This window comes from Marmota flaviventris, chromosome 6 (genome assembly GCF_047511675.1).
Source record: "Marmota flaviventris isolate mMarFla1 chromosome 6, mMarFla1.hap1, whole genome shotgun sequence".
Lineage (NCBI taxonomy): Eukaryota > Metazoa > Chordata > Mammalia > Rodentia > Sciuridae > Marmota > Marmota flaviventris.
Window position 1 is genome coordinate 117,049,219 of NC_092503.1, and position 13,754 is coordinate 117,062,972.

General features: G+C 42.7%; 1 protein-coding gene across 1 annotated transcript in view; it reads left to right on the top strand.

Annotated features, from left to right (window-relative positions):
- Pxt1 (peroxisomal testis enriched protein 1) overlaps nt 1-12,740 on the top strand; it is a 44,625-nt gene extending 31,885 nt beyond the window's left edge. The window contains exons 4-5 of the mRNA XM_027943554.2: nt 4,305-4,435; nt 11,670-12,740. Coding sequence (XP_027799355.2) covers nt 4,305-4,435; nt 11,670-11,774 — 236 coding nt within the window. The 3' untranslated portion in view covers nt 11,775-12,740. The remainder of the gene's footprint in view (nt 1-4,304; nt 4,436-11,669) is intronic.
- Nucleotides 12,741-13,754: the final 1,014 nt, after the last annotated feature.

Here is a 13,754-nt window from a genome sequence, read left to right on the forward strand (position 1 = left end):
TGAGTTCAATCCTAGTACCCAAACAAAAACCTCGTTGACTAAAATTTTAAATTTTATCTCTGCGTCAGTGATTTCTCAGAATGTGATATTTTTGTCACCTAATGAATAACTTCTAGAATTTATACTTTTTAAATATTTTTTTAGATGTTGATGAACCTTTATTTCATTCATTTATTTACATGCAGTGCTGAGAATGGAACCCAGTGCCTCACACATGCTAGGCAAGCGCTCTACCACTGAGCCCAGCCCCAGTCCCTATACTTCTTCTTCTTTTTATTTATTTATTTTTAAAATTTCTTTAGTTGTAGATGGATACATATCTTTATTTATGATGCTGGGGATCAAACCCAGTGCCTCACGCATGGGAGGCAAGCGCTCTACCACTGAGCTACAGCCCCAGCCCTTGCTGTTTTTTTTAATCCTAGACCACAAAGTTCACCGTTTTGAGACGCAATAGTGGCTTCTCTAATGCTCAGAAGTTAAGCAATCGTCCCCACTCTTCTAACCCCTTCCAATACGTTTTCCCACTCGCTACTCCGCAGAATCCTCAGTACTGAAGGCTGTCTTCCATCTCCGAAGGTATCTCGCCCCGAGGCCTTGCCACATTTACCTAAAATGTTTTCTTAATTACGGGTTCACTTCAAAAGCAAAAGCAGGGTGCCACGTTCCTGATCCTACTCCCCTTGATTTATCGATAACAGCCGAGGTCCTAACGTTCGTGTTTATTTGCATGCCGAGAACTCCGCATCTTTCTGCATTCACTGTATAGGTGAAACCCCCCTGGTACCTGGTTATTTGGGCGCGGCGGCCCACTAGTGAGCACCCCACGCCGCCAAACAATGAAAAGCAAGGGGTCCTGCAAGGAAGAGTCGCCCCCCACTTCCTTCCCACACTTTTCCTGGCCCAGGAAACACAGTTTGTCTTCATAACCGTTAGTTTATGATGCAGCTTAAGAAACGGGCCTACGATGACTGAGATCAGAGGTGCGTGCAAAGGTGCCTTTAGGAGATTCCAAAGGCAGAGGCGCGTAAGGCTGCGTAACTAGGCGGGCGGGCGGGGCGAGCGGCGCATGCGCCCCGGGCGGCTAAGGAGATCGTCCTCGGAGGCTGCGCCCGTGTGCACTTCCTATTGGCTACAGCCAGCCCAACTCTCCCGCCCAGCGCGCGCTTTTCCCGCCATCGAACTGCTTGGATTGGAAGTTTGCATGGCGCAGGGCGGACCTCGTCTGGGTGGTGGAGGTCGATAGAGGTCCCTTAAAAAAAAAACCTTAAAAAAAAAAAAAAAAAAAAAAAGAATCCTTAAATACTGCTCAGAGAAAAACTCTTACTGGGAAAGCCGATGACTTGAGGAGGTCCCCTTGTCTTCTTGGTGGCTTTTGTCGGAACTGTGACACAGACTGAAATGGAAATCCATTCATTGACTGGCAAGGGGCTTGGTGAAGCCAAGATTTATCTGTTACTTTGTGGGGAATCTACTCATATAAACGTAACTAGAAAAAAAGGCATGGTTTTTGTATGGGGGAATTTAAAGCCGCTTTTTCTTGAAAGAGTTGCGGGATGGGTAGGTTGTGGGAAATCCAGAGTGACCGTCCTGATACAGCATGTAAGCTGATTTAGAAACTCTTGGAGGGAACAAAGATGAGTAAAAGCAAGAGGAGGGCCCGCCCACCATCGCTGGGGGAAGAGGGGAGGCAGTGATTGTCTTGACAAAGGGCAAAAATACCATAATTAAAACTTCGCGTGGTGGCATGCACCTGGGATTCCAGTGACTTGGGAGGCAGAGGCAGGAAGATCACAAATTTGAGGCCGATCTCTGCAATTTAGCGAGATTCTGTGTCAAAATTAGAAAGAGGCTGGAAATTTAGCTCAGTGGTACATCGCCCTTGGGTTCAACCCCCAAACCACGCCAAAGAAAAAAGGAATTACTGAGAGGAAAGAGCAAAATACATAAATGTCTATGTATTGTTTAAATGAGATATATAGATATAGAGTTCAGTTGTTCAACTTCTTTTGAGGGTGCTTGGATATTTACTTTCACCTTTTTTTTTTTTTTTTTGGTTTGCTCCTAGGTGTACCTCCAAGGTATACATTTTTGTTGTTCATTTAGAAAACACTGCCAGGTACAGTGACCCATGCCTTAATCCCCAGCATTTTGGGAGGCTGAGGCAGGAGGATCTTAGTTCAAGCCAGGGGCAGCAACTTAGACCCCAAGCAACTTAGCCAGACCCTATCTCAAAATTTAAAAATAAAAAGGGCTGGGGAGTAGTTAAGTGGTAGAATGTCCCTGGGTTCAATCTTCAGTTCCAAAAAGAAAATACTAGGACCTACTATATTTCAGTCACTAGCTAGCTACTGGGGCACTAATGGTTAACAAAAACAGCAATAACTCCTTTCCTCATGGAGCATGGTCTGGTTAAGGGGTCAGATGGTAGCCAATTACACATATAAATGTTAAATATGACATCATAAGTTCGAAGAGGTCCAGCTTCCTCCCACGGAAGTTGTACCAGTGAATGCTCACACCAGCAATTGTGAGTGTATCTCCAGGCTTCTGATAAGATTCTATACCAAAAGCTTAAAATATACGGATGTGCATTATTCTTGCTGTTTCATAACCTTAAATGAAAGAGCTGACTTCAATACTAACTAAAAGGTAGGGCTGTCTTTAGGTAAACTTAGTAACCAGTAGTTGAGGGATGGGTAGGTGAAGGGAGGTCCACGGTTATCATTCAACCCAAATTTAATCGACAATTATCTGTTGAGTACCTTCTGTGTATAGGACACAGAGCTGGGTCATCAAGCTGTGAAATAGATCCATGTCCTTCAGAGTTTTGCCATTTAGTCAATTAGATATGCACAAAATATGAGTAATCATGTTGGTTCCAGAATGCAAATATACCTCACTTTTAGCACTCACCCCTCTGTTGTGCCCTGTCCTTCCTCTCTGCCCCTTTGTCTACCTAACTCCCCTGGTCACTGAGCTACCTAAAGCTTGTGGGTTTCCTCATTTCTCTAGTGTCCCTTTGAAATTTATCCAACTTGTATTTCATTTTCCTAATGTAGACATTAGATTTTGTATTTCCCAGGTGACAGTTCATTTATTAAACAAATAATTGTAAATTAATATGCTTTTGATTGGCTCAGGCAGGCCAATTGTTTTGAAATAGGAGCAATTTGTTTGGAAGAGTCTCCCCATTTGGTTCCCCTTTATTCTCTTTGGGCATCTTCTCATTTCTCAGCCCTCAAAGATGTCCTCACTTTTTCTAAGGAGATTGTCAAGTAGTCTTTGCAAGTGTCAACTGATCATTAGGGTGTTATTTCAAAATGGCCTGAGGTGAGAATCTCATTAATATGCAAGTGCTTCAAGGTACTTTTGAAAATAACAATAGAAAACAGAAATAATTGGGAGTAGGGTTGCAATTTTGATCAAAAGTTCATATATTTCACCTGTTATATAAGCTACCTGTTAGGGGTTTTGGCTGAGGCGAATTCATGCATTAAGACCCTGTCCTCCCTGCCTGCAGCCCCTGCCTAGCTGGGACCCAACTGCATCTATCTTTTCTTCTCCAGGCTATTGAATCATTTATGACTATTAGTCATCTGTTATCCTTCAAGATTCAACAGATGATCATCTTCCTGGGACATTTCCCTGACTCTGTGCCAATCTTGTTATTATAACATCTTAGGTGGTAGTGTTTCTCTCTCTCCCACTGGATCTTAGAGTCAAACCTGCAAAATCAAAGATCCTCATGTTTCATTGAAATAAAACAGGTCCAACATAAAATTGGCTTTATCTACAAAGTCATGCTTACATCTACTTCAGTCCAAATTCATTCCCTTTTTTTTCTTGGGAATCGTATCATCCCTAACCTGTGGGTTGTGAGCAACTAGAGGACAGAAACTTTGTCCTTGCTTAGCACATGTGAGGCACTGGGTTTGATGCTCAGCACCACATAAATTAAATAAAGTTATAAAAAAATTTAATTTCACCTAATTTTACTACTGGAAAATTTAAAATTACTTATGTAGGCCTGGGAGTATAGCTCAGTAATACTAATAGAGTGCTTGGTGAACCCAGGTCTTGGGTTCAATTGTAAGCACTGCAAAAAAAGAAAAAAAAAAAAAGCTTGAATTATATTTCCATTGGATAGGGCCAATCTATTCCAATGCAAGGCTTTGCTTTTGATAATTATAATGGTTGGATTTCATCATTCTCGTTGTCTGAGACAGTTTTTAGTAACTAGTAGTAAATGGTTTTACAGAGAAAGTGGAATTATCTCTTTTGAACTCTTTCTGTCAATGCAGGTCATCCTCCACTTTCTCAGTCCAAGGAGAATAGCCTTGTCCAGAATCATCACCAGGAGGAAATGATCCAGAACTTGGTCATGCAGCTGAGATACATTGCAGATAGCATGGATTATAGGGAGGCTCAAGAGGTAAGACTTCGGTTTCCCCAGTAAGATCCTGCCAGGTAGGAAAAGCAATAGCACTGGCTGCCACGGGCTGAGATCCCAGGAATAATCGGGACTTAGATTCATAATATCTAGATCACCAAACATTAGACCTGTACATGGTGAGCCTGAGTCAAAGTCAGCATTTGATCTCACAGTTGCTACTCCAGCGGTGGCTGGTGGCCACTGGACGGGCAGCATCAGCATCCCTTGGCAACTGGTTAGATGTGCAAAATGTCAGGCTCCTGCCCACATCACCGCAGATCAGAATCTACCTTTTACACATTCCTGTGGCAGGGGGGATTTGTTTGCACATTAAAATTTGAGAAACTGCTCCACACCCTTCAAGTAGCATGCATATTAGAATACCTGTGGAATTTTGGGAAGTACAAATGCTTGGGCTCAACCCTTAGAAATTCTGACTTAACTGAGGGTGAGGCCTGAGCATCCAGTATTTTAAAAGCTAGCCAGGTGAGTTTAATGCACAGGCGGGGGTGGGGGGAGAACCTGTGCTTTAGCATAAGGTTATCCTGCTTGAACCAGCCCTAGGTGTGATGTGAGCCCACCGCCATCTTAGTTTCTTCTGATTATGATAAGATCAGAAGAGGACATGGGAAATGATTGCTATTCAGAATCTTGGGGATGATGAAACTCACACCTTGTTTAGTCTGCCTCCCCAACAACCTGTATTTGGCAGCAGATAGCGGTCACATGGGGCTCTGTGACAGTAGGGGTGCCTGCCCCTCAGAGCCTGTAGTCTTGCCCCTACATTCACCTGTGCTATGGTAATTTCTTGTTAATCACTCTAGCTGCCGCTGCAGGGTCTTCAGGGAGTGCTGTATTCTGGTCCAAAAGTGGAGAGTACACAGCCTTTTCCTCAGACACCCCCTGAGACAGACCATGAAGGGGAGGCCCTAATAATAATGCTATAGAAGCAAGAAGGAAACGAACAAACACAATCAAATGAAATATTTGATAAACTCATTTCATGCAAACAAAAGTCACTGAGTACATTCTATGCCAGGCTCAATTCTAGGCATTGGTAGCTAGTGCAGCATGAAGGACAGAGATGAATCCAAGCTCACAGCACTGAAAATGCAGGGGCGAGGCCGTGAAGCAGATGAACAAGGGACAGGCCTGCCAGACAGGGATGTGGGATCAAAGCAGGAGGAGGAGAGACGGAAGGATGGAGAGTGGCTTTGGATGGGCCACTAGGGGGGCCTCCCTGGGGAGGTGATAGGTGAGCAGAGATTGGAGGTGAGGGAGCGAGCCACAGGCACACTTGTGGAAAAGTGTTTCAGGCAGAGGAAGAGTGAGGGCAAAGCCCCTGTGGGGAGAGTGAGCTGAGGGGTGGGAGTTGGCCTCAGTTTCAGAGGTGGAGATCATGTGCTCGGGTTTTACACTAAGTGTGAAGGAAAGTTCTGGAGAGAGAGAGCACATTTAGAGTGGAGTTCAGTTGCCATGCTGAGAACAGGCTGTTTATAGGGCAAGAGGGGTTCCAGAGGAACCTCCAAAGGCAGCAGTGTGTGGCAGTGGAGGTGGTGAGGGATGATCAGACTCATCGTCAGATTAAAATGGAGATGAAGAACCCGCAGGATCAGCTGATGTATTGGATATGGGTAGTGAGGGAGAAAGAGTCATGGATGACTTCAGTGTTTTGGGCCTGGGTGTCTGAATGGATGGTGGTACTGTTTACTGGATGGGGAGAACTGGGAAGGACAGATTAAGGAAAATAGAAGAGCTCTGTTTGAGACATATAAGCCTGAAATTTCTATTAACAATAGCTGGGTGTGGTGGCACATACCTGTAATCCCAGACACTTGGGAGGCTGAAGCAGGAGGATCTCAAGGTCGAGGCCAGCTTCAGCAACTTAGTGAAACCCTATCCTAAAATAAATAAAATAAAATAAAAGAGGGTAGGAATGTAGCTCAATAATAGAGTGTTCCTGGGCTCATTTCCCAGTACTAGGAAAAAAAATAAATTACTATTAGAAATATAAATTGAGAAGCTGTGAAATTGTGTAGGAGTTATAAGAACCAGGGATATTGAGACTTGAGATTAGAATTTGGATTATACGTGTTGCTTTCTCTGTGGGCTTTTTAGCCTCTTTCAAGTCCTATCTCCCAGACTAGCTCCAGTTCGAAGAAAAACTGAATCTATGTAAAAATAATGCTTGCTATTTGCCAGGGTCTGTGTTAAGTGTTTACCTGCCTTATTTTTTAAACTCTTTCAACTAGCAATGGCATTGGTACTATAATTATTTCTGCTTTTCAATTAAGGAAGCTTAGAGAAGTTACACAGAGGGCGAGTTGCTGATTTAGGACTCAAAGCCACGTTGACTTGCTCCCAAACCCATACATACTCTACCATACAGGCTGCTGCTTGGTGACCACTGTCTCTCAAGAGCCACCTCTCGCCATCTGATCTGATATCAGGACCCAAGAGAATGAGACCCAGAGAGAGGTGGGAATACCTCCCTGCCTCTGTACATTTTCTGCAAAGGACCCCTTTCAGAAGTCCTCACCTGAAAGCCACACCCTTCAGCTTCAGTGGACAACCTTATCAGAATACCAGGGCAGATTAACATGTATACAAGAGATATTTACATATGGACTCACCACTCAGTGAATATCCAACTATGGTGTAAAGGGTTAAATGTGCTGCTTTTAGAGCTGAAATACTGGATTCAAACCTGGCTCATACTTACTGTGTGACCTTGGGCAAGTTACTTAACTTTCCTGGTTCTCATCTGTAATATGGTGATTATGATGGTACTTACCTTATAGAGTTGTTGTGAAAGTTTAAATGAGATAAATTTATGTAATTCTCTTAGAGACCGACTCACAGGGCTAGGGTTGTAGCTCAGTGGTAGAGCGCTTGCCTTTTATGTGTGGGGCACAGGGTTCCATCCTCAGCACCATATAAAAATAAATAAAATAAAGATATTGTGCCCATCTACAACTAAAAATATATTTTTAAAAAAGTTAGCTATCTAAAGTTAGTGGTGTATGCCTGTAATCCTAGACTCAGGAGGCTGAGGCAGGAGGATCAAAAGTCTGAGGCCAGCCTCAGCAATTTAGCAAGGCCCTAAGCAACTTAGGGAGACCCTGTTTCAAAATAACAAATAAAAAGGGCAGGAGATATGGCTCAGTGGTTAAGCACCCTTGCATCCAATTCCTGGTACACACACACACACACACACACACAAGTTATCTGTCTAAATAAGAATAATTTTTGTTTGCTTTTGCCCTTTCTGTATTTGAGGCTGAATACTTCTGTACTTTTGTATCTTTTATTAGACCTATTCCCGGTGTTTATCATCTCCCTCTCTGTCCTTTGCTACAGTTTCTTCTGCAGGAGAGTTTTCTTGACAACTGTACTTTATGAACTTCAGCTCAACTTGTGTACTTCATGTTTGGCTAACTCTGAGGACTCGTTGTTCTTTCTGTTTTTGTTTTCGGAGGAAAGAAATACAGTGGGATAAGTCACAACCATCCTCTTCCTGTTTGCCTCTGCCCAGTCCAGAGGTTACTGCTCCGTGTAACCGGTTCCCATTTTCCCCTCTCCTTTCCCTTTTGAGTTGCATTTTCTTAGGAGTCTTCAACTTAGCCCCTTCAGCTCATTAAAGTGACACTGACACCCTGTCGCTTCTCTTTCTTTAATTATCAGCTTTATTGAGAATAATTCACCTACCACCCAGTTCACCCATTCAAAGTGTACAATTAACTGATTTTTAGTATGTTCACCCAACTGTATAATCATCAGTGCCATCAATTTTAGAAAATTTTCATCACCCTAAAATGGAAATCCAAGCCCAAGTAGTCACTTTTTTCCCTCAGTTTTCCTGCTGGTCTTTCCAACCTACTTTCTGTCTTTATGGTTTTACTTGTGTTGGATATTTCATATAGAGGAATAACACAAAGTGGAGCTTTTTGCCTTAGACTTCTTTCTTGGGTTATTCTGTTTTCTTTTGAGGTTCATCTATGTTGTAGCATGAATCAATGTGTCTACTGGTTATTGCTGGATAGTATTCCATTGTTTATCTGTTTACTAGTTGATGGACATTTGGGTTGTTTCTTTTTGGCTATTATGAATAATGATGCTATCAAATTTGTAAAAAAAAAAAAAAAGCTTTGGGTAGATGTGGTTATTTTGGGGGTACATACCTAAAATTGGAAGTGCTGGCTCATATGTCCACTGTTTTACTTTTGGGGAACTTTCAGATTTTTTTCCAAAGTGGCTTCACCTGACTAGGGATGTAACTTGTGGTAGAGTGTTTTCCTAGTGTGTGAAAGGACCTGGGCTCACCATTTTACTTTGTGGCCCATCTGTAGTTTATGAGGTCCTAGTTTTTCCTCACCCTTTAAAACATGTGTTATTAGCTGTCTATTACGTCATTGTAGGTTTTTAAATTTTTGATGCTGGGAATTGAACCCAGGGTTGCTTTACTACTGAGCTGCATCCCTAGTCCTTTTTTTTTTTTTTTTTTTGGTGCCAGAGATTGAACTCAGGGACACTGAACCACTGAGCCACATCCCCAGCCCTATTTTGTATTTTATTAGAGGTATAGTTTCACTGAGTTGCTTAGCATGTTGCTAAGTTATTGAGGCTGGCTCTAAACTCAGATTCTCCTGCCTCAGCCTCCCAAGTCGCTGGGATTATAGGCCTATGCCACTGTGCCCGGCTCCTTTCATTTTCTGATGGTGTTTTTTGAAGTATAGTTTTTAATGAAATTCACTTTTTCTGTTTTTTCTTTAGGTTCGGGTGTTTTTCATATGATTGCTAAGAAACAATGACCTAGTCGAAGGCATGAAGATTTACACTTTTCTTCTGAGAGCTTTGTAATTTTAGTTAAATATAGGTCTTTGATCCACTTGGAGTTCATTTTTATAAACAGTTTGAGTTAGAAGTTCATCTTCAATTTTTTTTTTTTTTTTTTTTTTTTTTGCACGTAGGTTTGCAGCTGTCCTGGCTCCATTTGTTGAAAGACCAGTTTTACCCTATTGATTGTCCTTGTTGAAAATCAATTGACTGCAAATGTGATGCGGTATTTCTGGACTCTCAATCCTATTCCATTCTATCCTATCTTTACATTACCTAAAGCTTTTCTTGCATCTGGCTTTGACCTGGACCTTTAAAGTCACCTTGCCCTCCACTACAAAATTGCATTTTAGGATACCTTTAAGTCACAGCAGGTATTCTAAATGTAGTCATTTAAAACATTTCTCAGACTGGTTTTAAAATGCTAAAGCCTCTGCTGCTTCAAAGCTTAGGTCAGACAACTTTAATAGAATTTCAAATCTGGCCCAGTTCCTTTCTTTCATAGATGTCATCATTTATTTACCTTTTGTGCTGTATATAATCAAGTGGTCACATTGATTCTCTGACTGCCTTCCTGCTGCTGGTATATTTAAAGAAACTGTTGTTCATTCTCCTGAAACTATCGAGCAAGGAACTCGCCAGATTTCATCATTGTCTGCTAAATTGATTGTTCTTGACCTTCCACGGTTCTTGCTTTCTGGGTCTTTCCACTTAAATTAGTGTTACGTGTTTTCAGAAGTAATCTGTGTTTCTCAAAATTGCCTCTATTTTACTGTTTAGTTATTTGGGATTTTTGTTCAGATACCTTGCTTGGTTGGTTTCTGTTGTTAGTCTTATGTTTTTAAATCTGGGTCATGTAATTTCCCTAGATATAAGGTGTGTTAAAATAACATACTTTAAACTTCTCATTGCTTTTAGGATCTGCAATTTTACGCCACAGGACTCTCTTCTGGGTTCTGGAAACTGTTGCTTCTTTCCTGCCAGGGCCCAGGAATGGTGGCAGCTCTGCTGTCCCCAGCCCAGTCTCTTTATTTAACCTTTCTCAAATTAGCCTAATTCAGGTGTTATTTTATTTTCTCTGGAACCCTGAGTGATACAGTAATGATAGGGAATTTCTTAGTTTTTTAGAAAGAGGAAGAGAAACTAACATTTCTCCCAGGTACTCTTGGAGACACTTTTACATGTTTTACTGAATTCTCTCAGTAGCCCTACAAATTGCCATCATAAGTATTTCAGTAGAAGTGGTTGAGTTTCAAAGAGATTGTGAATCATCTAAGGTCATTTAGCTTCTAAGTGGCAAAATTGGGATTTAAATATATGAGCATCTGACTTGGTGTTCTGTGTTTTTTTTCTCATCTGTCATTCTGGAAGGAAATGCATTTAGTTTTCCTAACTCATGTTAACATAAAAAAATCCTTTAATGATTTATAATTCTTATAGGATAGTCTAAATTCCTCACCTTACTGCTAATGGTCTATTGTTCATTGATTTATTATTCAGCTAATATTTGCTGAGCATGTGCTATGTGCCCGGCTGTTTTAAATGTGGAAGTGAGGCAGAGACAGCGCTCCCTGACCTCATGGAGTTTGTAAAGTGAGACGAACAATAAAGGATATAGTTTATCAGTTAGTGATACATGCTTAAGAGAAAAATAATTCTAGCAAAGGGAAGAGTGAAGGTCTGCAGTTGTAAGCCTGGGCATTGGGGGAAGACCTCGCTGAGGAGGTGACTTTGGGTAAAACCTTCAGAGGCATGAAAGGGGGACACAAACAGGGAGCCGTGGAGACTGTGGACAGCAAAGACTCTGAGCCAGAGTGTGTCTGGCCTTGCAAGGAGGCCAGTGTGGCTGAGATTGAGTAGAGAAGAAGGTAGTAAAACATGGTCAGATAGGTGGACAGTGGGCCCAAGGCCAGGATTATGAAGTCCTCCTGACTTTCCTTCTGAGTGAGGTGGAGCCATCTGAGATCACTGAGCAGAGGAGCCCAGGTGAACCACCCAGGGAGGCTGTGCTGCTGAGAAGAGACTGCAGCACTGCAGTAGGGGCAGGGACAGGGGCAGCGTGCCTGATGCTCAGCCTCCTTTTCGATGTTCCCACATAAACAGGGACCTCTGCCTATTGCTCAACGAAGCTGGTGAACTCCCTGCCACCTCCAGCTTGGCTTGGATTCATCTAACCTCTTCCCCAGCCCACGTCCTGCCCATTCTCCCAGCTCCCCAGCAAAAAGGATGAAGCAAACAACAGAGGCCTGGTGACCTACCCTCAGCTCCCTCGGTTCAGAAACTGCTTGCTTGCCACATGGATCGAATGACTAGTTCCTAGCATGCTAAGTGTCTAGATTTGGATTATTTCTATTGCTTTTTTTTTTTTTAATTCCTCCCTCTCACTTTTTTTAAACAGGATCCTCAACAGGAAGTCAGAGATGCACTGGTTCATTTTACTTTATCTGTCTTCAGAAGAATTCAGGTTTTGCTGCGCTCTTTCTGGAACAACCGTTTGCTGTAAAAGGAATGTAAACGTCAAGTTGTGTTTTCCCTCTACCTTCTGAGAACTGTGAATCCTGGAGACAGATGGGAAGAAGACCCTCCTCCCCCTCCTTCTCTTTTTATTCATCACTGTTGGTCTATGTGGGTTTTTGGAGAACTGCAAACCCACTGGGCTTTTGTCCAAGCAACCAGCTGTGCCATGTCTGCAACTGCATCGTGGTGAAGCCTGAGGAGGAATCAGGAGCCCAGAAAATGCCAACCCTGTGGATGGTCCCAATGCTCCCTGCATGGAAACCTTGATCATTTCCTTCCGTGAATGAAATAGAACCTTGTCCTCAGAACAGAGGTCGCAGAGACGGACACTCCCTCCTGGGCTTCTCCCTGGGTAGCATGCCCTTCCTGACCTTTGGCCCCACTCTTGTTCCCTAAGTCCAGATCTGCAGTGCCAGCTTCTCAGCACATTGCCCAGCACCCCTCCATCCTGGCTCCTCCACTCTGGGAAGTCTGAAGGAAGCTTCCGGTTCTAACACTCAAATCCAACACAGACCTTCATTCCCATTTCCGTGCCTGGAACCCCCCACTCCTGTCGCCACTGCTGCTGGGTGTTTCTGGTGTGGCTTCTACCACACTGAGGTTCTTATCTCACATTCATCCCTCCCTCCCTCCTCCTCTGTGACCCCTTCTTCCCTGACCCCTCTCCACCACCTCTTGATGCTGCCTGCAGGCGGCGCTCACTGTCCCCCCAGCCTCCTTCGGGCTGGCCTGCTTACTTACAGTGTCAGTCCTGGGCCAGCAGTCCCAGGGTCAAGACGGGAGTTATGAATTCACCACCAGGCAGTAACCTGGGCCTGCTGTCCCCTGCTGAGTGTTTCTCTGTGACTGGTGGACAGGCCCTCTGCCAGCTCATTCTCTTGGGCCTTTCCCCTTCCCTGTTCCCCTCTTGCCTTCTTATCTGCCTCATCTAGCCCTGTTTATAAATTACAAGTATTCACAGAGTTTGTTATAAATTTGAAGTTTTACAGATGTATCTTGAGTTCTTCATAGGAAAGATGTTATTTAAAAAATAACTTTAAAATGAAATAAATATTGTTATTTTATTGGCCATGAGACACTTGTGCATGTTTCCTGGTGAAGGAGGGAGTCTCCTCATTCCTGCTCCTGGTGCCTCGTAGTTGTACCCACCTTGTGTATTTCTAGCATTGCGTTGTCCTATTAAAGGGAAATGTCACAGGTTTTAGTCTGTCTCAGGCGATGCTCCTTTATTTCCACCAGCCATGTTATGGCTGCCTGACATGGAAGAGACCCTGCAACTTCCTTTTCATTTTTTTTCTTCTGAATAGTCATTTATTCATGTGGTGAAAAAAATCAAAACAATGTAAAAGGTTATGGTGAAATCTCTTGCATTTATTTTCTACCCTGAATTCCAAATACGTTTGTTATGTATCCCTTGAGAGTTTCTCTGTACAAATTGTAAATACATGTATTAGTCATCTCCCAGGATCTAAGAGGAATTGGTTCCAGGAAACCCCATGGATACCAGAATCCATGGATGCTTATCTCCCATAAAACGGTGTAGTATTTACATATAATTGACATACATTTCCCTGTATACTTTATATCATCCTCAGGTTGCTTACAATACCTCATACAATGTCACTGCTACGTAAATGGTTGTTATACTATATTGTTTAGGGAATAATGACAAGAAAAAAGTCAGTACGTGTTCAGTACAGAAGTAACTTTTTTTCCAAATATTTTTGATTCCAAGTTAGTTGGATCTGAGGATGTTGGATATGGAAGGCCAAGACCCATGCGCGCGCGGGCGCACGCACACACACAGTGGCATGTAAGACACATCAGTCTGTATCTAGAATTTCTGTTTAACGTGGTGGTCAGACACTTTCCCAGGTGTTTTGCAAATGTTAACTCATTTACTCTGCACAATAACCTTATGAGATAGGTATCGTTATTAGTTCTCTTACTGTTAAGGGGGCATTTA